This window comes from Lolium perenne, chromosome 7 (assembly GCF_019359855.2).
Source record: "Lolium perenne isolate Kyuss_39 chromosome 7, Kyuss_2.0, whole genome shotgun sequence".
In the NCBI taxonomy this organism is placed as follows: Eukaryota; Viridiplantae; Streptophyta; class Magnoliopsida; order Poales; family Poaceae; genus Lolium; species Lolium perenne.
In genome coordinates this window covers 316,313,308-316,340,455 of record NC_067250.2, presented here as the reverse complement: position 1 = coordinate 316,340,455, position 27,148 = coordinate 316,313,308, and the positions used below count along the sequence as shown (strand labels likewise).

At 42.7% G+C, this 27,148-nt stretch overlaps 1 protein-coding gene across 1 annotated transcript; it reads right to left on the bottom strand.

Moving 5' to 3' along the window:
• Nucleotides 1-4,706: 4,706 nt before the first annotated feature.
• On the bottom strand, nt 4,707-5,514 carry LOC127317639 (uncharacterized). The gene has a single exon (XM_051348208.2). The coding sequence runs from the start codon at nt 5,286-5,288 to the stop codon at nt 4,854-4,856; it is 435 nt and encodes a 144-aa protein (XP_051204168.1). The 5' UTR covers nt 5,289-5,514; the 3' UTR covers nt 4,707-4,853.
• Nucleotides 5,515-27,148: the final 21,634 nt, after the last annotated feature.

Here is a 27,148-nt window from a genome sequence, read left to right as displayed (position 1 = left end):
AGAGATGAGTTCCGGAAAGCTCCACTGGCGAATGGAACAGTGCATCTTTTGCCTGCAGTTTGCTGGATCGGGTGGTATTCGGTCGCGCGCACCCATGTTTTATTCCGACCGTTTGGTTCCGGAGGGAGCAGCGTGAAGCTCTATTCTGTGTTGACATTAGATGACTTTTTGGTCCATGGTGAAGTCAGAAGAAGGAATATAATGAAGGCCGGATTGGTGGACTGGCTAAAGGAGGTTCGAGTCTCCGTGATGCTGAGTGATCTGCTTGGCGTTCCGGGCTCTGCAGTAGTGGTATACATGTGGGGGCGGGAGCACAGGAGAAGTTCAGAGTCTTACCTCTCAGGATGAAAACCCAAGGTCTGGCCTTAACTAGTTGTGTCTGACAATGTTCTCGTTAGAGGCATTGTTTTGAGAGTGGGGACTAAAATTTCTTACAACTGGGAATAATAAATGTAGTCCTAAGCCCGTGGTATTTGACTAGCCAATTCAACGTATTTACAATAATTTAAAATACTACTATGATTTTTTTTTGCACAATACAGACGCAAACACTCACAATTACGTGCACACTCACGAAAACTGCAAAAGGAGACCGAGTTATATGTAGTCCTTTATTTTCAAAAATTCAGAAATCATAGTTTTAAGTTTCAAAAAATCTAAAAAATACTTGATGTAGACAACGATAAAATCTATAAACGTGCAAAAGCTCAATGTGATTTTTTTTGTATTTTAGACTACATGAAAATAACAAAATCTAACAGGTTTTATAGTTTTAAAATGTGCACTATTCACTATTATCAGATCCACGCATTTGTTTATTTTTGTGTAGCCTAAAATACTAAGAATTTCACATTGAGATTTTACATGTTTGTAGATTCTATCATTGGCTACATCTATGATTATTTAAAAAAAAACTTCAAAATATGATTTCCGAATTTTTCAAAATATAGAGCTACATGTAGCTCGGCCTACATTTGTCCACTCTTCACACACTCACCCATATAAACGCACACACGCACACTCTACCCCTATGAGCACCTCCGAGAAACTGGTTCTTGAACTTGATCCGGCGGGTCTTGAGATTGACGAAGTCACCACAGGCGCCTCGCTCTCGATAGGAACGTCGCCTCCCACTAAAGATATTTCCGCATTTATGAGATACAAAAGTGTCAAACCTGGAGTTTAAACTCTGGTGGACTGGGGTGCCACTATCCTCCTAACCACCCAATCACAAGTTGGTTCTAAAAAAATACTGCTATGAGATAAATCATATATACTGCATTGATACTTACTCATGTAAAAATTTACAAGGAAAGGCCTACACACAAAAAAATGGATTATAAATTGTACTCACACTTTACAATGTACTAGCATTGTACCATGTTTAGTTTGTCATTTTTGTCCAAGTAACATACCCTTTATTTTGAAATACATGTTAGACACATTTTAAAATGTCAAAAAAATAAAACAAAAATTCCGCACGTACATTTTCATGTGCTACACGCTCATAAAGTTGTTTCATGAAAAATCGACATGTCATGTGGCGTGTGTAAAAAAAAATCGGTGCTGAAACAGAGACTTGTCACAAGATAAATTTTCTCTTTTTCGCTTAGACTACAAAAAATATCATTTTTTCGTGAAACTTGACGAATACACATATATTATGGAGATTTACATGCAAATTTATTTGTCAAAGTATTTTAACACTTTGAAATATGTTTTTATGGTAGAGGGATCATACGGACCTGGGAGCCGAATTGAGTTCCTGTAACATACTTTACTATTTAAGTTTCAGATTTAGCACGCACATGCTTGCATATATCCTCCTCTACATGCGAAGTTTTATTTCGTATTTTTCTAATTTTATTTATTTAGTATTTTTCATTTTACTGTTCACCGGTTTCAGGAGTACCTATGTTCTCGAAATCCACTATTATGCACAATTGAGTTGTGACCTCATGTGCCGCTAAGCAAAGCATACCATAGTGAGTAACACCCATTTCCTTCTCGTTGTCATGTCGATGCCCGCGGTCGGGGTCTCCCCCTCCCCCTTTGCTCGCTCCTTTCTTGCGTTATTAGCCTTTGCCCTCTCTCTCTGGTGTACGCACGTCCTGTGATGCATCTTCGCTGCTCCCACTTCCACGTGTCATCGCAGATCTGGTGTCCTTGCAGCGGCGGCGTTGTTGTGGATCCAATGGCATGGTTTGCGGATTCGTCCATCCTAGATGTTGGATCTATCCACCTTAATAGCACCCTATCACTTGTGGGGAGCGCCGCCAGGTCTTTCTTGGTTAGCTTGTCGAAGTCGACAACTGGACATGCTTGTCTATGTCTGGCTCTTATTGCTCTGTCGTTGTCTTGTACCTACGACCCGCTCTAGATCTGTGGACTCCTTATTGCACCCGCACTAGGCGGGGGAGGGGGAGGGGGAGGGGTTGGTGTTCCATGGAAGCTGGGTTTGATCTCCCTCGGCAATCCATTTGGTGATGTTTTTTCTTAGGTGGGTGGAAGGAAATCCGGCGAAAGCTTTGCATGGCTCCGTTCATTTGCTAACAACATTGATGTCTTCGACGTCGCATCCCTCCTTCGAGGCATCATCATCCTTCTTCCTTTCCTTCACCGACTTACAAGCATGTGTCTCCTCATGGGTGTGCCCTCCCTTGTGTGTCTCTATGAAGGATTGTTTATGTTTCATATTTTTTGAGGCTCACCCAGGACCTCTGTTGTATTTTAGGGCATCTTTTAGAAAATATTTTTCTTGGTTTGAGCTATCGAATTTGTGCACCGAGTGGTATTTTATGTCGTCGGCATATGCCATGTGGGATACCAATTTTTTTTGCCTACACCTTGTAGACTAATTGTTAGTCTAGTGTTGATATTAGTTGAGCTGGAGTCTGGAGATCTGTAAAGGCGAAACCTGTGAAAGACCTCTCTCATTGTTGGCGGCATCTGACACCATGGGTGTCGTTTGGGTTGATTGGAGGTGTTGCCTCCCCTCTTCCTTAAAAAAAACTCGTAGTTTGTATGAACCAACGGTCCTAACCATGGGGGCCACGTGCTTGGTGATAGTGGTGATATGCGAGTAGGGTTTTGACATCTAATTTTCTAACATGTAGTCATGTTGGGCGCTTGTGCTTGGAGCTTCAAGGAGCTAAAAAAAGATGATGTGCCCAAGGCGAGATCAAGCAACCTTTGTGTTTAGAGCTTACTTTGTTTCCTTGTCCCTTGATTCTCTAGTGTCTTTAGTGGTTTGCATATTTGTGTCTACACGTAAACTGGTATCCCTAATTTTTCCTTTTTTTGTTGAAAGTTGTTAGTTGTTCAAGTTTGGTCGCTTAAGTAATTTCTTGATAAAGTTGGGCTAATCGAGCCTACCATCTAAAATAGTTATGCGAAGTAAATATGGAGCAACATTTTTCTTTGAATGTCGTCTCCCAAATCCAAAATAGGTAAGGGTGTATGTTAATTTTTTTAATTTTTGGTTTTAGTATGTAAATAAATTGGTTTTTAGGTAACAAAATATCAAGTGATTCCTTAACGAAAATATGTTTAGTGTTGTAATTTTAGGAAAGTATTGCCAACATGAATGTTACATGCTTGTATATCAAATACTTGGTTGCCAACAATACCGTACGTGGTGGTGAAAGTTACACGCTAATAAATAGGAGTATGTCGAAATCTAAATGACATGCATGTTTCAACAATGAGAGCAGAAGCTACTAGTCGACCAATGTGTTGTCGCGGTACTTCCCTTCTTACAAAAATGTTACCGGCGGGGGAATGATCGCTCCCTTGGTTACATTCATGTCATTTTCGCACCGTGCTCCGCTTTGGGCCTCTGGCAACTTCCTCACAAAAATCCATAAAATCCTCATCAATCCGCCAACGGAGTAGAAGCCATACAATTGTACAAGCACTGATTGAGACAGGCAAATTGTCGGTTTGACAATAGTGCGCAAAGTGCTACACTTTGTTGAGAAAGTTGTCATGTAAACAATCTGCATGTATGTTGCATGTGTAGCTGAACTTCGATCATGTTTAGTTCTGAACTTTGTCGTGGCTGTTGAAAGCCTTTTATGTCGGTTACCTGTGCAAGACACAAGATGGTTGTTGCCAGAATGCTTGCACAGCAAACGTTTAAGGGGCATGACGAATCCGTGGGCAAAAGTAGGCCGACCCGTGAGAAAACGAGTGCTACTTTGTTTAATTGGGCGGCGTGTCCTGATCGTGTTCCTTCACCGACCAGTTCAGTGTAAATCACTTGATAGACAAACATAGGTGAATAATTTAACCTGTCGTCATATCTAATCTAAGTCAAGCAGTGGGTTCCAGCAATCTTTCGTTCATGCGTTGCGGCAGCACATGGTGAACACTTTGAGAAGCAAGTTTTTTCAGTGGATCAAACGCATGGTTTATGCTGTGTTGGTCGTCAGTAGAATACAGGGGGTAGACAAATCGTGCACAGCTACAGTGATTGCTCAGCTTGCATACGGAAAGCGAGGAAGGAGAGAACATTTGCTGAAGAAAATCCAAGCATGATCAAACAAAACAAATGGCCAATGCGTTAACAGTACAGAAAACTGAACCATTTCAACTACAGTACAAGCGTCCAGTGCGATAGGGCCGCTATGACTGAAAAAGAAAGAGGCGATCCTGAGCCACAGTTCCGATTAAAATTGCTCACGATGAAAATGAAAGGCTCCAAGTGCAATTGTCAAACCCTGGATGCAATTCTGTAACCCTTTTCCACACAGTAAAACAGGAGGAGAGGAGAGCTACACGGTGACAACATTTTCACAAATTTACAGTGCTGCCAACTCTGCCATGTCATGGCGACCGAGATCCATCAGCATTCATAAGTCGGCGAACCAATCGTCGTCTTCGTGCAGGTGGCGCCGGTACCGGTCGAGGTCCTCTTCGGCGAGGTCGTACCGGGCGCGCCAGTACTCGAGCCTCGCCTCCGCCTCCCGCATGTTGGCCATCACCCTCTGGTACGCCACGTTGATCCTCTGAAAATCCACGTTGCCCTGGTCGTTGTCCTCTCCTTGCCGGCGCGCGACGTCCGGGTGGTACTGCAGCGCGAGGCGGTGGAAGGCCTTCTTGACCTCGCGCCTCGTGGCTCCCGGCGCCAGCCTCAGGGTCCGGTAATGGTCATCCTCCACCGCGCCCGCGGACCTCGCCCCGCGCACGCTCGCGCATCTCACCGACTGCGTCCTCCGCCGCCGCACGGGCTCAAACGCCGACGGGACGCGCAGCTGCAGCACTGCTCCTCCGGCGACGGTAGCCATGGGTTCAGGAAGCGCGCCAAGAGAAGATTGCGGATCGATCGAGATGTGTTGCGATGGAGTTTATCGTCGGAGCTTTGGATCCGGACGAGCTGGTTGTGTTGACCGCGCGCGTTGGTGGAAGAATCAAGAATGGACGAGGCTGCCGCGTGCGGGCATGGGGATTATATAGCTACGGCTGGCTTTGCCTTGCCCGGCCGTGTTTCCGACGTTGGCATTGCTCCCACGTTTGGGTTGGCGACGGTGAGAGGGAGACACCGCGGCGACGTCCCTATTTCTTCCGTTCCCTGTTTCGATAGGATTTCGCTCTCTGACAACTAGGGCTAGCTATTCTTGTTGTTCTCCTAGCAAATGTACATGCTTCACGTGATCCTTTCAACAAGAGAACAAAAATTAGTTTTCAGCACTCACCGGTTGACGCAAACCTTTTGGTACTGACTGCTCTCACAAAAATACAAGATTATGTTATCAAATAAACAAAGTTTAAATATCTTGAAGTTTTTCTTTTTTCAAGAATTTATTATTTGTAATAGTTGAAGATAGCTCATTTATCTCTACTGTAAACTATTTGTTATTATAAATATATGTGGTATTGATTGTTAAAAACAAAATATTAACCAGTACCACGTTGTTCTCGAAAATAGATAAATACACCCCACCCCTTCCGACGGTATTAATCGAAAGCGGTTTTAATAATGCGTCATTGTCACGTATACGTGTCAGCTAGATCACCTTATCCCCTTCATTTACAAAAGTAATAAAACAAAATATCAGTTTTTTTAAAAAAAATCCATTGCCACACTTTAATCCAAAGTAGTTTAAATATGTTGCCAGTGTCGGGACACCGTGTCACCTATATCACCCCCACGCCATGTAGCAAAGCTACGAAAGAAATATTCAAAATTTTAAGCAACAAAATAAGGAAGGAAGAGAACTCACTTTTCCACCTAATAGAAAAGTGAGCAAAATATTTGTAGTTATGTTTTTCTTTGAAATTTAGAAGAATCCAATTAATCTCTTTTCCTTTCAAAATTGCAATAAAATGGTTGTGCTTTTGAATTTTTTAAGCTAGAAATTAATTATTCCTTCCTCTCTCAAAATCTCATGACAATTCCTGGCTTTCTTATTCCAAACTTTTTAGGTGCATGCATGACGCGGAAGTGATCTGGCAAACTTGTATGATCAAGTATTCTAAATCACTTGGAACTTGGAAGTGGTTTAAGCTACTTTAAGACTATCAAAGGAGTGTAAGATTTTCAAAATAAAAAATCCCACGCCTTGTCCCTTACCAGTGGCATATCATTATCCTACGTGGCCGGAGACAAGTCTAAAATTCCCTCGATTTTAAGCTCAACTTTGTATAGATGCATATACATCTACATAATAAAACAGTTACTGTATTTAAATAAAGAAGTCAATTAATCCGTAACCGAGAGTACAATATACGCGCACACTGGAGTTTTGTTTTGTAGTAACGGCCCGCACGGTAGCAAGAAGCTTCCGTTCCGGGTAGAATCACCCGGAGACAAAATCTGTAACGACGGGTCAGTTAATCCAAAGCCACACACTCCAGGCTCTTGCACGGGGCACCGGCCGGTCGTACGTTCCGACCGATGGGTACTATTCTACACGTACGTTTCTACGAACCAGCGAGAGCTTGGCAAGTAGCAGCAGGAAAGAACAAATGGCGTGACGCGATCACATTCGCCTGCTCGACGTCGATGTGAACCAGACGTACGAACACGCGCGGGGCTCCGGTATAACGCTTTCTTGAGGAAGTCTTCATGTACTCCACAAGTGAGAAAGTCGAGTAACCATCTGCACATGTGTACCTAGCTCTTCACGGCTCGTCGTCAACTTGTTCAAACCGTTCCACCGGGAGCCCAATAAGTCAATAACATCCTCAATAGCAATTTGAAGCGCGTCAAATAAAACGCCAGCGCGGTTTCAACCTCAATAAAATTGTCGGTAACCCTATGCCGGCCCCTTCGTGCGGGGTGCCGAACGGGTGCGCCAACACCTCGAGCCACGTTGGATTCTAAGTGCGGGACCGCCATGTCAGCGACTCAACGGCGGCCGGTTGCCGATGAAGCCACCGGTTCTCCACGCACAGACGACGCTGCCTGTGAGAACCGGAACTTAACTTTCCGACCCTTCTGTGTTACTCGTCAATCCCAAGATCAATGTTGACGACACAGCGAAATGTATATCATTACAGACATACAAAAATATTAAATACAAAGTTTGAATAGCCACATAGTGTGACATTCATTACAATCAGAAAGCACAGCGGATAATAAAATGCAAAGTAACTCCATCTCAGCCACAGGCAGTCGATGTAGTCCACGAGGCCTCACTCCTCAGCGTCGTCGTAGTCGCCATAGTCTTCACCATCTTCATAGTACTCTGAATATCAACAAAAGTTTTGCCATGAGTACATTTTGTACTCAACATGCCCCCTCGTGCAAACCTACTAAATCTACATGAGGCTTCAAAGAAAGGCTATATGGTTCTTTTGCAGAAAAGCCAGTTTTATTTGCAATACTACATCAGGTTTGATAAAAGCAGTTTTAGACGAAAACATGTTTTATAATGAGTGTAATATTTCTTATCAATGTGATTGTCCTCGACAACTCACGTATCTCATAGGATTTAGATTCCAGGGGAAAGAAGAAGGAAAGGAGAGAGAGGCGAAGAGGGAAATAGCAAGACATGTTTCTGTATGTCAAGAATGATTCATGTGTCGTCCATGACCGTGGACACGGCTATTCGAATAGTTTTAACTCTGCAGAGGTTGTACACTTTGCCCACATGACACAACCCCGTCTTATTGCCCACCAGTGGCCGCTGGTTTAGTACACACCAATCGGTGTACCGGCAGAGGGATTGTGACAAGGTCTTTTAGCTAGATCCCCCAAAGATGTGACATGCCCACCGGATCTGGCGCACGGTACTGAGAGTACGTCCCCAAACCGGTCCTCCCATCTGTGCTGAAGGTTCTCCCGTAGGCAGCCACCTCATCTGCGGTACGGCGACATCAACACCTAAGGCTGACTAACTTACTTAACCAGACCAGTGCCCATATAGCATGTGGTTGTACGGTTGTCACAATCTTCAAATCCAAGACGTATTAGGACCCTTATGCGGCACGAACGACGGATTGCCCCCTCCAGCTTGTGAAGGGTAGCCAATCGCTACTTCAACATTTGATTCAGCAGTCACCCGCGCCATGTTTAGATGGTAAATTTCACCCAAAGTAGAAGAGAGAGTAGATGAAGCACAACGGCTAATCAGCCTAGCTCAACGAGCTCAACAACTTTCAAAAGTGTATGTTTCACCCGAAGGTCGATCAATTCCTTCAAAGAGGCAATAGGAAGTATCCTAATGATTATTTAGCATGCTAAGCATCTCTACTCTATCAGGATTATTATATAATCTCTACTCAGGGTATCAAGCAAGAAGCGACAAGCGAATCAAGGTTGGTGTGTCAATCGACATGCTAGCTACTGGAATAAAATAACATATATATTTATAAAACATAAAATATCATGCAATTTGTAAAACTGGGATAAACATGATGAGAGGGCATGTCTTCGTTGTAGAGACTCTCCTGTTCACCTTCCTGCTCGTAACCGTCCCACTCTCCACTCCCTAATCGTCGTGTCGCAACAATAGCAATCTAAATAAATACAAGCAACACAATGAAAGAACATTCGAAGGAAAAGTGGCAAATAAAATCCAAAGAAGGCTAGCAAGGTTTAGACGGTTCATGGGGTAATGGTCGGTTCGCTCTCTTATCGCCGATATCGCATTAGGGTAATAACATATATTTAAAATAGCCAATACAGATGGCATAGTTTCAATATGCAATGCACATACAACCAACAACTAGGTAGACACACTCATGCAAGGATGAATTATGTAAGGCTCACGCGCATGAACTAGCTAAGTTGACAGGATCAGCAATATAGTATTGAGAAAAATATCTACCGCATCCAAAGCATATAGAATTATCATGCAAATACAAAATACTATATGCATCTTCTAACATACAAGCATCATACGCATGGAAATAGTAATGTAAAGGTAATCATAACATGAACTAGTCCACTAACAGTACCCCTAAATAAAACAGTAGCAGTTACACGTAGTTAGGAGACATAGTAAATAATCTAGCCATTGAACTAAACATTAAGCAACCTGGGCAGTAACAGCACAATATATAACACCTAGCAATTTACTGTAAACGAACCACCTAATATGATAAATTGAACAATGACCGAACAAGCTAATCAACACGTACTAGAACATATGTATACGTGAGGCAATAATTACTCCAGCAATCACTATGTACTTAAGCATGTATATATACAAGTGCAAAACAATATAGAACCCATCCTGTAAGTATACTGAAAAATCAATAACTAGACATGTGCAATCGACTTGCAGCAGCTCTATTACATGACTAACACATGCGAACCGCTAGATGATATTCAGTTTAAAGAGATGCATCTTATTCAATCTAATTCAATCTAAACAAGTATAAATAGAATGCAGGGATAAATAAACTAACAGCATTACATGAGTAGATGCAACTACACAAATACGTGGATAGCTAACTGTACGGCTAGGAATAACTAACAGCAGAATATGCACTCGTCTGTATACCTATATGCAATGAGTTCACCTTAGTTTTTTACAAAATAGATAGAAACTCATAGGGTACGATCACAACTGGGCACACTACTAGCTTCCTGGAGTTGTTCGGCCCAAGTCTTGTGCTGAAGACATAACCAGAAAACGTGTTCTACATAGACCAATCTGACCATGACGCCAGATGGCATTCGGTTCACCGGCAGCGCGACGAACTACCGAACTAAGGCTGAGGATCATGTCTAGGAGGTAGCTCTATGGATGGGGATCGCGTTCCGAGCAAAAGAAACGGCTGGTTCTCACCGAGTTCATCGCAGTTTGAGGTAGACATCGGTGGCCGGAGTCGATCGCGTTGCCGGAGGTGTCGTGGATGATCAACGATTTCCCTTCTCCTTCCGTGGGTTTGCTTCCTTGCTCCTGGTGACCTCCCTGGCGCAGCAGCTCCTCCTCTCGTGGCCTGGGTCGTCGGGAACGACGGCGGCGTTTGGCGGCGTTCTCGCGAGTTTGGCTTACTATGTTAGCCTATGGCTCCAGTGGTGGAGTTGGATGAAAGAGGAGAGCAGGGGCTTCGATCTGATGCTATATAGGAGAAGAATGGTACTCCAAGAGATGTGCTTAAACAGAGGTTGATGGCTAGGTAAATGGCAGCAGTTTGCTAGTGCGAGTTTATGGGGTTGATGGCCGGCGTTTCGCGTGTGTGCATGCAGACGAAGAACAAACGGTGCATCGCCTCCTTCTGTTCATTGGGCTGGCTGTGCTGAGCGCGGACGCTGCAGCTAGACAAGGGATTGGGCTGCTAGATGGATCGATAGGAAAGAAGAGAATAGACAAAACAATAGACAAGAGAAAAATAACACTAGTATACGTGCATGAGTAAGACTAGGAACAGTAGCACGATGTGTTGGTGCAGTACATGCACGTGCATGTGAAAAACCATTGGAAGATACAAATTGACAAATGAAACTCAGATCCAATTACAAAAGCTACGAGCTTAAACTATTAAACCACTTATTAACTTAATTCCAATAGTTTGAAATTAATTCTACAACTCCAAACAAAATATTTATTTTTATTCGACCGCGTTGCAACATCCCTTGCTTAAAAAAAATTCAGCTCATAAAATTCGGGATGTTACAATTCTACCCCCCTTACAAGGAATCTCGACCCCGAGATTCGGCCTAAGAGAAAAGCTTTGGAAACTCCTCCCGGAGGGCATCTTCTCGCTCCCATGTCGCTTCTTCACTATGGTTGCTCCATTGAACTTTGCAGAACTTGATCACATTCCTTCTAGTTGTCCTCAACTGTTCATCGAGAATTTTAACGGGGTACTCTTCATATGTCAAGTCATCTTGAACTTCTATGGCATCCAACGATGTTTTCCGAGCCTCTTCCTCCGTCTTATTAAAACATTTCTTCAGCTGAGACACATGGAACACGTTATGCACTTTTGATAGATCCTCTGGTTTCTTTTTCTTTGGGCTTATGGCCTCTTAGCTAGCTTTTTGTTGCTTCCCTCAAGCAACTTGTTTTTGTACATAACTTATTTGAAAATTAATAAAAATTATTGTGGGAAAACCCACAGGTCAGCTTCACAAAAAAGCAATCTGTTTTTTAGAAAGCTAGAAACATTACTGGATGGGCACCTGCCACAGCCAACAATCTGGTAGTGCCAACTCATAAGCAACCTCTCGACGTCGGGCTGTGATTGTAAAAGGTCCAATGTACCTAGGTGCCAACTTCCCCTTGAGTCCAAAACGTCGCATCCCGCGAAGTGGGGATACCTTCAAGTACACCTCATCACCTTTCTCAAAAGATAACTCATGTCGACGTCTATCGGCATAGACCTTTTGTCTAGACTGGGCAGCCCGTAGCCTTTTCTGGATCATCTTCACTTGTTTGTCTGCCTCCTCTAGAGTATCGGGTCCAAACACTTGATTCTCTCCCACCTCATGCCAATTGAGTGGGGTACGACACTTCCGTCCATATAAGGCTTCAAATGGAGACATCTGCAAGCTTGCTTGAAAGCTATTGTTGTAAGAGAATTCTGCGTATGGCAAACTCTTGTCCCAAGTGCGCTGGTAAGTTAGAGCACATGCCCGAAGCATGTCTTCCAAGATTTGGTTCACTCGCTCAGTTTGTCCGTCAGTCTGCGGATGGTAAGCGGTACTAAAATTCAACTGTGTGCCTAGAACTTCATGTATCTTCTTCCAAAATCTCGAGGTGAACTGAGTACCTCGATCAGATACAATCTTTTTAGGAACTCTGTGTAGGCAAACAATTCTAGCCATGTATAACTCGGCCAACTTCTCACCTTTAAAAGTAGTTTTCACCGGAATAAAGTGAGCTGACTTGGTCAATCGATCCACGATGACCTAGATAGAATCATATCCTGACGATGTTCTTGGAAGACCTGTAATGAAGTCCATTCCAATTTCTTCCCATTTCCACTCAGGGACCTTGAGTGGCTGAAGCAGTCCTGCAGGCTTCTGATGCTCAGCTTTGATCCTTCGACATACATCACACCTAGATACATACTCTGCAATCTCTCGCTTCATGCTAGACCACCAGAAACTATCTCGGAGATCGTGATACATCTTTGTGCTTCCCGGGTGTATGGAATATGATGTGTCATGTGCCTCTTTCATGATTGCATCCTTGAGTTCCTTTTGGTCGGGCACCAATAAGCGATCTCGAAACCAAATGCTTCCACTTTCATCCTCCTTGTATTCAGGCGCTTCTCCTGACTTGATTTTTGCTCGAATCTCTTCGATCCCCGTGTCATTTTTCTGGGCTTCTCTAACTTGATCCCCTAGAGTGAACTTGACTTCTAGCACATCCTCATTCTCAGCGAGGCTCACATTCAAGTTTAACTTCCTGAATTCTTCATGAAGTTCTGGTTGAGCTTCTTGGATCATCAAGTTATTACAATAAACTTTTCTGCTCAACGCATCAGCTACGACATTCGCTTTACCAGGGTGGTAATTGACGCCAATATTGTAGTCCCTAATTAATTCTAGCCATCTCCTTTGTCTAAGGTTCAAATCTGGTTGAGTGAAAATGTACTTCAAACTTTTGTGATCCGTATATATTTCACAACGGTTACCAATAAGGTAGTGCCTCCATATCTTCAAAGCATGTACCATGGCAGCCAATTCCAAATCATGGATAGGATAGTTCACTTCATGGGAACGTAATTGTCTTGATGCATAGGCTACAACCTTGCCTTGTTGCATGAGCACACAACCCAATCCTTGTTTAGAAGCATCACAATAAACTTCAAAGTCCTTTCGAATATCCGGCAGTATTAACACTGGAGCAGATGTCAATCTTCTATTGAGTTCTTGGAAACTCGTTTCGCAAGCTGGTGTCCACTCAAACTTATTATCCTTCTTGATCAATTGCGTCATCGGCCTTGCAATCCTTGAGAAATCTTCTATGAAGCGGCGGTAGTATCCCGCAAGTCCGAGGAAACTGCGTATCTCTGACACATTCTTGGGTTGTTTCCAGCTAAGTACTGACTCCACTTTAGCTGGATCCACTGCTACTCCTTCAGTTGAGATAACATGACCAAGAAAGTCCACTTGCTTCAACCAAAACTCGCACTTACTAAACTTCGCATAGAGTTGATGTTCTCTAAGCCTTTCCAAAACAATTCGAAGGTGTTTCTCATGCTCTTCTTTATTACGGGAATATATCAATACATCATCAATAAACACAACGACGAATTTGTCTAAGCAATCTTGAACACTTTGTTCATGAGATTCATGAAGTAAGATGGTGCATTCGTGAGTCCAAATGACATCACCAGAAACTCATACAGACCATACCGAGTAACAAAGGCTGTCTTGGGTATGTCTTCTGGTCGGATCTTCAACTCATGGTATCCTGACCTGAGATCTATCTTTGAGAAGACGGAAGCTCCTTTCAACTGATCAAACAAATCATCGATCCTCGGCAAAGGATATTTGTTCTTGATAGTTACTTCGTTTAGGGCACGATAATCCACACACATTCGCATGGTACCGTCCTTCTTCTTCACAAACAACACGGGTGCTCCCCAAGGTGAGGTGCTCGGTCTAATATATCCCTTCTCTACAAGCTCTTGAATTTGCTTCTTCATCTCAGCTAGCTCATTTGCTGGCATTCTATACGGTCTCTTTGCTATAGGAGCAGTGCCAGGCACTAACTCGATGGCAAACTCTATCTCACGATCTGGTGGTAGACCTGGTAACTCATCTGGAAAAACATATGGGTATTTCATAACTCTAATATATGCCACAACCATCTCCTTCAAATTGTTCGTCAAGAAATCTACTGCAGTTTGGGATGCTAACTTGGGCTTGTAGTCCACAATGTTTCCTCTATCTTAATTGTGAGTATCAGTACCATGGACTTCACCCTAAAAAAGGTTATCTTCAAAAGCAGGTCCACATCCATGTTCACTTTTGTGCCCGCCTCCTTTGTGTACACAACCTCGGTTGGCATTCAGCATGGTGTCGCTTGGGGTCAGGATAGACGAGAGGAAAATAAACTAACGCATAACCAACATATAAGAAAGTATGCATGTAAAATCCAAATAAAAAATCAAGCAAATTATTTTGGAAAATAAGTTTTTAGTATGACTACATAAAACAACAGACAAATGTAGTCGATACTCATAAAAAAATGCTCTAACATACGTAGTACCTATCTAAAGGGTTCTACAAAAACTCATCCTATAAGTTTGTCTTCTCTTGGCATCTTCAGCGTTGAAGAATGAAGTGCTTGATATAAGACTCTTGAATCCATGTGTTCTTGAGATGACTTCTCCTAGATAGGATATGGTACACTAAAGAAGTAGTTAGGGAAGAAGAATCAAAACACAATGGTGAAGAAGGTGAGGCAAGGAATAGCAATAGTCAAGAATTAGACTACGAGGATTTTCATAAATAAATATGTTTTTTTTTTAAATTATCCTAAAGGTTTTCCATTATAACTAAGGCCACGTGACTAGGTCGACGTCGGCTCTGATACCACTTATGTGAGAACCGGAACTTAACTTTCCGACCCACCTGTGTTACTCATCAATCCCAAGATCAATGTTGACGACACAGCGAAATGTATATCATTACAGACATACAAAAATATTAAATACAAAGTTTGAATAGCCACATAGTGTGACATTCATTACTATCAGAAAGCACAGCGGATAATAAAATGCGAAGTAACTCCATCTCAGCCACATGCAGTCGATGTAGTCCAAAAGGCCTCACTCATCAGCGTTGTCGTAGTCGCCATAGTCTTCACCATCTTCATAGTACTCTGAATATCAACAAAAGTTTTGCCATGAGTACATTTTGTACTCAACATGCCCCCTCGTGCAAACCTACTAAATCTACATGAGGCTTCAAAGAAAGGCTATATGGTTCTTTTGCAGAAAAGCCAGTTTTATTTGCAATGCGACATCAGGTTTGATAAAAGCAGTTTTAGACGAAAACTTATTTTATAATGAGTGTAATATTTCTCATCAATGTGATTGTCCTTGACAACTCACGTATCTCATAGGATTTAGATTCCAGGGGAAAGGAGAAGGAAAGGAGAGAGAGGCGAAGAGGGAAATAGCAAGACAGGTTCCTGTATGTCAAGAAGGATTCATGTGTCATCCATGACCGTGGACACGGCTATTCGAATAGTTTTAACTCTGCAGAGGTTGTACACTTTGCCCATGATACGTCCCCGACGTATCCATAATTTCTGTCGTTCCATGCTTGTTTTATGACAATACTTACATGTTTTGCTTGCACTTTATGATGATTTCATGCATTTTCCGGAACTAACCTATTAACAAGATGCCACAGTGCCAGTTCATATTTTCTGCTATTTTTGGTTCCAGAAAGGCTGTTCGGGCAATATTCTCGGAATTGGACGAAATCAACGCCAAACCTCCTATTTTTCCCGGAAGGCTCCAGAACACCGAAGAAGAGTCGGAGAGGGGCCAGGGGGCCACCACACCACATGGCGGCGCGGGCCAGACCCTGGCCGCGCCGGCCTAGGGTGTGGCGCCCTGTGCCCCCTGCGCCGCCTCTTCGCCTATAAAACCCCTTTCGACCTAAAAACACCGTACCAATTGACGAAACTCCAGAAAGACTCCAGGGGCGCCGCCGCCATCGCGAAACTCCAATTCGGGGGATAAAACTCTGTTCCGGCACCCTGCCGGAACGGGGAAGTGCCCCCGGAAGCCATCTCCATCAACGCCATCGCCTCCGCCATGCTCCGTGAGTAGTTCCCCCATGGACTACGGGTTCTAGCAGTAGCTATGTCGGTATACTCTCCCCCATGTACTTCAATACAATGGTCTCATGAGCTGCCTTACATGATTGAGATTCATCTGATGTAATCGGTGTTGTGTTTGTTGGGATCCGATGGATGATACATTATGATTAGTCTATCTATAAAGTTTGTGAAGTTATTGTTGCTGCAATCTTGTTATGCTTAATGCTTGTCACTAGGGCCCGAGTGGCATGATCTTAGATTTGAGCTCTATACTTATTGCTTAGATTGTATCTACAAGTTGTATGCACATGTCGCTGTCCGGAACCAATGGCCCCGAAGTGACAAGAATCGGGACAACCGGAGGGGATGGTAGTGATGTGAGGATCACATGTTTTCACGGTGTGTTAATGCTTTGCTCCGGTACTCTATTAAAAGGAGTACCTTAATATCCAGTAGTTTTCCTTGAGGCCCGGCTGCCACCGGCTGGTAGGACAAAATATGTTGTGCAAGTTTCTCATTGCGAGCACGTGCGACTATATACGGAAAACATGCCTACATAATTAATAATCTTGATGTTCTATCTTAATGCTTTGATTCCTATCAATTGCCCAACTGTAATTTGTTCACCCAACACTTGTCACTTATTGGAGAGTTACCACTAGTGTAGATCGCTGGGAACCCCGGTCCATCTCTCATCATTATATACTCGTTCTATATGTCATTGGAAGTAGTATCAACTATCTTCTGGTGCCATTGCTCTCATATTGCTATTACTGCTGTATTCTGTTACTACTGCTCTCATATTACTGCTACTTTCACATCACCCCTGTTGCTAGTGCTTTTCCAGGTGCAGCTGAATTGACAACTCAGTTGTTAAGGCTTATAAGTATTCTTTACCTCCCCTTGTGTCGAATCAATAAATTTGGGTTATACTACCCTCGAAGACTATCGCGATCCCCTATACTTGTGGGTTATCAAGACTGTTTTCTGGCGCCGTTGCCGGGGAGGCATAGCTCTACTCATAAGTTCACCTGGGGAGTACACTCTACCTCTCTCTCTGTTTTTATTTTATTTTGTTTTGTTTTGCCTAGTTTATTTCTGTCTAGTATTACTTTGTTTAGTTTACTTTTACTTAGTTACTTTTTGTCTTGTTTTATTTTTCTCATATACCCAAAAATCCATAAAAATTTGAAAAACCGAAAAATTAAAAACTGCTGTTATGGGAGAACCAACAACCTACTTGGAGCTTATAGAATGTTATAATAATTATAGAGAATTAAGAACTGGTAAAATAATGAGTGCTATGATAGAAAAATTGAATACAATGGCTAGAATCTTGCTTAGACGCCATGATATAAACTGTTGCTCTCAACAGGATACTAAACATCTTAAATTTCAATGTGGCTTTAGTGAGGAATTTTTTATTAAGAACTATGACCGGAATTGCTATATTCATTATGGGTTCGAAGAGGTAGAACAATTTGTATTATTTATGGGAGCCTCCGAGATAGAATCCTTCATGGTTGAGAATTATGAAACTTGTGCTATTTGTAAGGACCTTAAAGATTATGTCTCTACTATCCTTAATTCTTGCATAGAATGCTACAGTAGGAATCCTTATATCCTTGATTATAAAGAGAGACACATTAATGCACAAGAATGCACTCACAATTTGCAGGAACCGGTGGAAGAAAAAATTGATGAACCTGAAAGCTCATTGGATGAAAAAGAGGAGGAAATTGATGAACCTGAAAGCTCATTGGATGAAAAAGAAGAGGAGAGCGACGAACAAAAGGGGGAAGAATGGATTAGCTACCCATGCCAACCTTCTAATGAGAGTAACTCTTTATCTCTTACACTATTTGATTGTCCTCCATGCTTACCAAAAGAGGTTGAATGTTATGTTCCTGTGGATTCTCTTGAAATAGTACCTATTAGTAATACTTGTGAGAATAATTATGCTACTGTTATTTATGATAATCCATGCTACTTTGATAAATCTTATGATAATGCTTTGTTTGTGCCTGATGTCGAAATGCATGGTACTAAAGAATTTTGCGTAGCAAATGTTTATGATAAAGCTCTAGATGATGGTCCTATGTTACTTGACAATATTAATTGTGCTACTAATGAAAATGGGATTGGAGAAGTATTGACTTTATTTAGGAGTCCCATATCTCTTGAGATTGATCAACTACCTTGTTATATTATTAATAAAAGTAAGTTTGAATGTTTTAATTCCACTATTCTTGAACTTGATAAAAATTATGTGTTTGGAAATCATGAAAAGTATGCTGCATGTGATAGTTATATTGTTGAGTTTATTCATGAAGCTACTGAAAATTATTATGAGAGAGGAAAATATGGATGTAGAAATTTTCATGGTACTAATACACCTCTCTATATGCTGAAATTGTTGAAGTTACACTTGTTCTATCTTCTTATGCTTGTCACTTTGTTCTTCATGAATTTATTTGTGTACAAGATTCCTTTGCATAGGAAGCATGTTAGGCTTAAATTTGTTTTGAATTTGCCTCTTGATGCTCTCTTTTGCTTCAAATACTATTTCTTGCGAGTGCATCATTAAAACTGCTGAGCCCATCTTAATGGCTATAAAGAAAGCAACTTCTTGGGAGATAACCCATGTGTTATTTTGCTACAGTACTTTATTTTATATTTGTGTCTTGGAAGTTGTTTACTACTGTAGCAACCTCTCCTTATCTTAGTTTTGTGTTTTGTTGTGCCAAGTGAAGCCTCTAATCGAAGGTTGATACTAGATTTGGATTTCTGCGCAGAAACAGATTTCTATCTGTCACGAATCTGGGCTGTTTTCTCTGTAGAAAAATCAGAAAAATATGCCAATTTACGTGCGTGTTCCTCAGATATGTACGCAACTTTCATTAGTTTTGAGTTTTCTGATTTGAGCAACGGAAGTATTTTATTAAAATTCGTCTTTACTGGCTGTTCTGTTTTGGCAGATTCTGTCTCTGTTTTTTGCATTGTCTCTTGTGGATTTTAAGCGAGCTTTTCTAGACATAGAGAGTTGTAGCTAATGTTTTATTGAGTTCTTGCAATGTGCCACTACAGGACCAAGGTGGATTCAAATTTTTTGAGTACTAACCCCTCTAATGAAGTTTATGAGAAGTTTGTTGTGAAGGAAGTTTTCAAGGGTCAAGAGAGGAGGATGATATATGATCAAGAAGAGTGAAAAGTCTAAGCTTGGGGATGCCCCCGTGGTTCATCCCTGCATATTTCAAGAAGACTCAAGCGTCTAAGCTTGGGGATGCCCAAGGCATCCCCTTCTTCATCAACTTATCAGGTTCCTCCCCTGAAACTATATTTTTATTCGGTCACATCATATGTGTTTTACTTGGAGCGTCTGTTTGCTTTTATTTTCGTTTTGTTTGTGTTTGAATAAATTCGGATCCTAGCAATCCTTGTTTGGGAGAGAGACACGCTCCGCTTTTTCATATGAACACTCGTGTTCTTCGTTTTACTTTTAATGTTCAATGATAAAAGTTGGAAGCTACAATACTTATTATTATTTGGTTGGAAAAAGAAAATGCCTCATATGTCTTGGATAATTTGACACTTGGCAATTGTTTTGAGCTCTCAAGTAGATCATGATTAAGTTTTTTCATGTAGTTTAAACCTATTAGTGGAGAACTACTGTAAAGCTTGTTAAAATTGGTTTGCATAATTGATCTCTCTTAACGTCTAGATATTTTCTGGTAAAGTGTTTGAGCAACAAGGAAGACAGTGTAGAGTATTATAATGCTTGCGATATGTTCTTATGTAAGTTTTGCTGTACCGGTTCATACTTGTGTTTGCTTTAAACAACCTTGCTAGCCTAAGCCTTGTATCGAGAGGGAATACTTCTCATGCATCCAAAATACTTGAGCCAACCACTATGCCATTTGTGTCCACCATACCTACCTACTATGTGGTATTTCCTGCCATTCCAAAGTAAATTGCTTGAGTGCTACCTTTAAACAATTCAAAATGCTTCTCAATTTGTGTTAATGTTTTATAGCTCATGAGGAAGTATGTGGTGTTTAGCTTTCAACCTTGTCATTTACTTTTGACGGACTCTCATATGGACTAGTGGCACATCCGCTTATCCAATAATTTTGCAAAAAGAGCTGGCAACGGGATTCCCAGTCCCAAATTAATTAACCTAAATAGACACTCCTCCATGGTTTGTGATTGTTGGACGGCACCCGAAGGATTCGGTTAGCCATGGCTTGTGTAAGCAAAGGTTGGGGGGAGTGTCATCATCATAATAAAACTAAAATAAAAAGGCACTCCTTCATGGTATGAGATTGTTGGCAGGCACCCGAGGATTCGGTTAGCCATGGTTTGTGTAAGAAAGGTTGGAAGGAGTGCCACATAAATAAGCAAATAATTCATGGGAGCCGCTCTTGGAAGTCCGGTTGGCGAGGTAGTTAGTGTACCCATTACCATTCGTTGACAACAACAAACACCTCTCAAAACTTTACTTTTATGCTCTCTTTATGTTTTCAAAACCAAAGCTCTAGCACAAATATAGCAATCGATGCTTTCCTCTTTGAAGGACCATTCTTTTACTTTTATGTTGAGTCAGTTACCTACTTCCTTCCACCTTAGAAGCAAACACTTGTGTCAACTGTGCATTGATTCTTACATACTTGCATATTTGCATTCATCATATTACTCTATGTTGACAATATCCGTGAGATATACATGTTGAAAGTTGAAAGCAACCGCTGAAACTTAAATCTTCCTTTGTGTTGCTTCGATGCCTTTACTTTGAATCTATTGCTTTATGAGTTAACTCTTGTGCAATCTTTTGATGCTTGTCTTGAAAGTACTATTCATGAAAAGTTTTGCTATATGTTATCTACTTGTTAGCAACTATAGATCATTGCCTTGAGTCACTTCATTCATTTCATATGCTTTGTAATAGTATGATCAAGGTTATGTAAGTAGCATGTCACTACAGAAATTATTCTTTTTATCGTTTACCTCGTCGGACGAGCAGAACTAAGCTTGGGGATGCTGATACGTCCCCGACGTATCCATAATTTCTGTCGTTCCATGCTTGTTTTATGACAATACTTACATGTTTTGCTTGCACTTTATGATGATTTCATGCATTTTCCGGAACTAACCTATTAACAAGATGCCACAGTGCCAGTTCATGTTTTCTGCTGTTTTTGGTTCCAGAAAGGCTGTTCGGGCAATATTCTCGGAATTGGACGAAATCAACGCCAAACCTCCTATTTTTCCCGGAAGGCTCCAGAACACCGAAGAAGAGTCGGAGAGGGGCCAGGGGGCCACCACACCACATGGCGGCGCGGGCCAGACCCTGGCCGCGCCGGCCTAGGGTGTGGCGCCCCCAGGTGCCCCCCTGCGCCGCCTCTTCGCCTATAAAACCCCTTTCGACCTAAAAACATCGTACCAATTGACGAAACTCCAGAAAGACTCCAGGGGCACCGCCGCCATCGCGAAACTCCAATTCGGGGGATAGAACTCTGTTCCGGCACCCTGCCGGAACGGGGAAGTGCCCCCGGAAGCCATCTCCATCAACGCCATCGCCTCCACCATGCTCCGTGAGTAGTTCCCCCATGGACTACGGGTTCTAGCAGTAGCTATGTCGGTATACTCTCCCCCATGTACTTCAATACAATGGTCTCATGAGCTGCCTTACATGATTGAGATTCATCTGATGTAATCGGTGTTGTGTTTGTTGGGATCCGATGAATGATACATTATGATTAGTCTATCTATAAAGTTTGTGAAGTTATTGTTGCTGCAATCTTGTTATGCTTAATGCTTGTCACTAGGGCCCGAGTGGCATGATCTTAGATTTGAGCTCTATACTTATTGCTTAGATTGTATCTACAAGTTGTATGCACATGTCGCTGTCCGGAACCAATGGCCCCGAAGTGACAAGAATCCGGACAACCGGAGGGGATGGTAGTGATGTGAGGATCACATGTTTTCACGGTGTGTTAATGCTTTGCTCCGGTACTCTATTAAAAGGAGTACCTTAATATCCAGTAGTTTCCCTTGAGGCCCGGCTGCCACCGGCTGGTAGGACAAAAGATGTTGTGCAAGTTTCTCATTGCGAGCACGTACGACTATATACGGAAAACATGCCTACATAATTAATAATCTTGATGTTCTATCTTAATGCTTTGATTCCTATCAATTGCCCAACTGTAATTTGTTCACCCAACACTTGTCACTTATTGGAGAGTTACCACTAGTGTAGATCGCTGGGAACCCCGGTCCATCTCTCATCATTATATACTCGTTCTATATGTCATTGGAAGTAGTATCAACTATCTTCTGGTGCCATTGCTCTCATATTGCTATTCTTGCGCTGTATTCTTTGTTACTACTGCTCTCATATTACTGCTACTTTCACATCACCCCTGTTGCTAGTGCTTTTCCAGGTGCAGCTGAATTGACAACTCAGTTGTTAAGGCTTATAAGTATTCTTTACCTCCCCTTGTGTCGAATCAATAAATTTGGGTTATACTACCCTCGAAGACTATCGTGATCCCCTATACTTGTGGGTTATCAGCCCACACGACACAACCCCGTCTTATTGCCCACCAGTGGCCGCTGGTTTAGTACACACCAATCGGGGTACCGGTAGAGGGATTGTGACAAGGTCTTTTAGCTAGATCCCCCAAAGATGTGATATGCCCACCGGGTCTGGCGCACAGTACTGAGAGTACATCCCCAAACCGGTCCCCCCATCTGTGCCGAAGGTTCTCCCGTAGGCAGCCACCTCATCTGCGGTACGGTGACATCAACACCTAAGGCTGACTAACTTACTTAACCAGACCAGTGCCCATATAGCATGTGGTTGTACGGTTGTCACAATCTTCAAATCCAAGACGTATTAGGACCCTTATGCGGCACGAACGACGGATTGCCCCCTCCAGCTTGTGAAGGGTAGCCAATCGCTTCTTCAATATTTGATTCAGCTGTCGCCCGCGCCATGTTTAGATGGTAAATTTCACCCAGAGTAGAAGAGAGAGTAGATGAAGCACAACGGCTAATCAGCCTAGCTCAACGAGCTCAACAACTTTCAAAAGTGTATGTTTGACCTGAAGGTCGATCAATTCCTCCAAAGAGGCAATAGGAAGTATCCTAATGATTATTTAGCATGCTAAGCATCTCTACTTTATCAGGATTATTATATAATCTCTACTCAGGGTATCAAGTAAGAGGCGACAAGCGAATCAAGGTTGGTGTGTCAATCGACACGCTAGCTACTGGAATAAAATAGCATATATATTTGTAAAACATAAAATAGCATGCAATTTATAAAACTGGGATAAACATGATAAGAGGGCATGCCTTCCTTGTAGAGACTCTCATGTTCACCTTCCTGCTCGTAACCGTCCCACTCTCCACTCCCTAATCATCGTGTCACAACAATAGCAATCTAAATAAATACAAGCAACACAACGAAAGAACATTCGAAGGAAAAGTGGAAATAAAATCCAAAGAAGGCAAGCAAGGTTTAGACGGTTCATGGGGTAATGGTCGGTTCGCTCTCTTATCGCCGATATCACATTAGGGTAATAACATATATTTAAAATAGCCAATATAGATGGCATAGTTTCAATATGCAATGCACATACAACCAACAACTAGGTAGACACACTCATGCACCAAGGATGAATTATGTAAGGCTCACGCGCATGAACTAACTAAGTTGACAGGATCAGCAATATAGTATTGAGAAAAATATCTACCGCATCCAAAGCATATAGAATTATCATGCAAATACAAAATACTATATGCATCTTCTAACATACAAGCATCATACGCATGGAAATAGTAATGTAAAGGTAATCATAACATGAACTAGTCCACTAACAGTACCCCTAAATAAAACAGTAGTAGTTACACGTAGTTAGGAGACATAGTAAATAATCTAGCCATTGAACTAAACATTAAGCAACCTGGGCAGTAACAGCACAATATATAACACCTAGCAATTTACTGTAAACGAACCACCTAATATGATAAATTGAACAATGACCGAACTAGCTAATCAACACTAGAACATATGTATACGTGAGGCAATAATTACTCCAGCAATCACTATGTACTTAAGCATGTATATATACAAGTGCAAAACAATATAGAACCCATCCTGTAAGTATACTGAAAAATCAATAACTAGACATGCGCAATCGACTTGCAGCAGCTCTATTACATGACTAACACATGCGAACCGCTAGATGATATTCAGTTTAAAGAGATGCATCTTATTCAATCTAATTCAATCTAAACAAGTATAAATAGAATGCAGGGATAAATAAACTAACAGCATTACATGAGTAGATGCAACTACACAAATACGTGGATAGCTAACTGTACGGCTAGGAATAACTAACAGCAGAATATGCACTCGTCTGTATACCTATATGCAATGAGTTCACCTTAGTTTTTTACAAAATAGATAGAAACTCATAGGGTACGATCACAACTGGGCACACTACTAGCTTCCTGGAGTTGTTCGGCCCAAGTCTTGTGCTGAAGACATAACCAGAAAACGTGTTCTACATAGACCAATCTGACCATGACGCCAGATGGCATTCGGTTCACCGGCAGCGCGACGAACTACCGAACTAAGGCTGAGGATCATGTCTAGGAGGTAGCTCTATGGATGGGGATCGCGTTCCGAGCAAAAGAAACGGCTGGTTCTCACCGAGTTCATCGCAGTTTGAGGTAGACATCGGTGGCCGGAGTCGATCGCGTTGCCGGAGGTGTCGTGGATGATCAACGATTTCCCTTCTCCTTCCGTGGGTTGGCTTCCTTGCTCCTGGTGACCTCCCTGGCGCAGCAGCTCCTCCTCTTGTGGCCTGGGTCGTCGGGAACGACGGCGGCGTTTGGCGGCGTTCTCGCGAGTTTGGCTTACTATGTGAGCCTATGGCTCCAGTGGTGGAGTTGGATGAAAGAGGAGAGCAGGGGCTTCGATCTGATGCTATATAGGAGAAGAATGGTACTCCAAGAGACGTGCTTAAACAGAGGTTGATGGCTAGGTAAATGGCAGCAGTTTGCTAGTGCGAGTTTATGGCGTTGATGGCCGGCGTTTCGCGCGTGCGTCGCCTCCTTCTGTTCGTTGGGCTGGCTGTGCTGAGCGCGAACGCTGCAGCTGGACAAGGGATTGGGCTGCTAGATGGATCGATGGGAAAGAAGAGAATAGACAAAACAATAGACAAGAGAAAAATAACACTAGTATACGTGCATGAGTAAGACTAGGAACAGTAGCACGATGTGTTGGTGCAGTACATGCACGTGCATGTGAAAAACCAATGGAAGATGCAAATTGACAAATGAAACTCAGATCCAATTACAAAAACTACGAGCTTAAACTATTAAACCACTTATTAACTTAATTCCAATAGTTTGAAATTAATTCTACAACTCCAAACAAAATATTTATTTTTATTCGACCGCGTTGCAACATCCCTTGCTTAAAAAAAATTCAGCCCATAAAATTCGGGATGTTACACTGCCGTAAATGCGACGCCTCGGATGCTCTGCGGTGAGTTGGCTCCGCCTATTTAGTGCACCCTCCGCCGCACTAGCCTCTCCATGACCGCCGTCCTCTCCACCACCGACACTCTCCTCTCCAGAACAATGCCGCGGCGACTGGCGACCATGTACTCGATGCTAGGCCGGAACGGCCGTACACCGCCATCGGCGCCGCAACCACCGCCGCAGCCTGAGCCTGTGGCCCCGCCGCAGCCCGACGCCGAGTTCGAGCTACCGGACTTCAACTCCGACGACTCCGGCAATTCCCAGTTCGACGAGTGGAACGAGGCGTTCACAGCAGACACGGAAGCCGAGGCGGTGGAGGAGGTGGCGCAATGGGGTGAGGAGCAGCAGGTCCACGTTGACCCGGAGCATGCGGCGATCCTGGCCTCCTTCAACCTGGAGCGCTTACAGAGGTTGAAGGAAGAAGAGCTCGAGTATGTCAACGATGCAAAGTTCGAGCACGCCGTCGAGATCTCGCGCCAGTGGGCGATTACAGAGGAGGCGGGTCGTCTCCTCATGGCGGCTGAGTGGCAGAGAATGGTTGAGCTCAACGCTCAGGGCCAAACTCGCCCAGAAAGAGGAGTCTCGCCAGTGGCAGGCGACGATGAGGGGGCAGCACCGCCGGCAAGTTCCAGTGTCGTCGGCGGCCATGCTCCACCACCAGATGCGCGAAGCAAGGGTGGAGAGGCGGGCACGTTTGCGTGCGGCAACAAAGGGGAAGAACGACGACGAGACATGCCCATCGTGCCCCAATAGACGGCCAATAAATTAAGGTTTAATTCTAGTTTGAAGTTCAAGTTTCATTCAATTTTATGGAAACTAGCAGTGGATGGGCGTGGTGGCACGCCACGCGGATCTTGTGTTATGATGTGATTGTTGTAATATTTCAAGACCATATTTGAATCGATGGAAGTAATTAATATTTTCTTGTTTAAACAGTGGGTTTCAAGATGGCTGGTTATGAATTTGTATATAGTGTTTGCTGAAATAAGGTGCATGAAAATTTAAGCTTAATGTTGAACTTTTCTTTCTCATCCATTAGGGCGGAGAGTTTAGTGTTTTTTGAGAGCTTCCATTCTTATTAATGACAAAACAACACCAATGTCTCGAGCAGTAGGTAGGTAGAGGTATAAATATTTTACATGGATACTCTATTTGAATGAAATTCCACGGTTTAATTATATTTGCTTGTTCAAAGTTATTTTTGGGGATTCTTATTGGGGTTGCTAGTGTGTGCAACCGCTCCCCAAATTGGAATGTAGGTGCCCCATAGTGTGCTGCCGGCGCACCTACCGGCGTTTTTTTGGGAAGCGCTGGTGGAGATGCTTTTAGGAGAGAAATAAGACAGTCTAGAGCAGATGCACTATTCAACGGCGCCGTCTAAAAAAGAGTGGATATACGGCGGG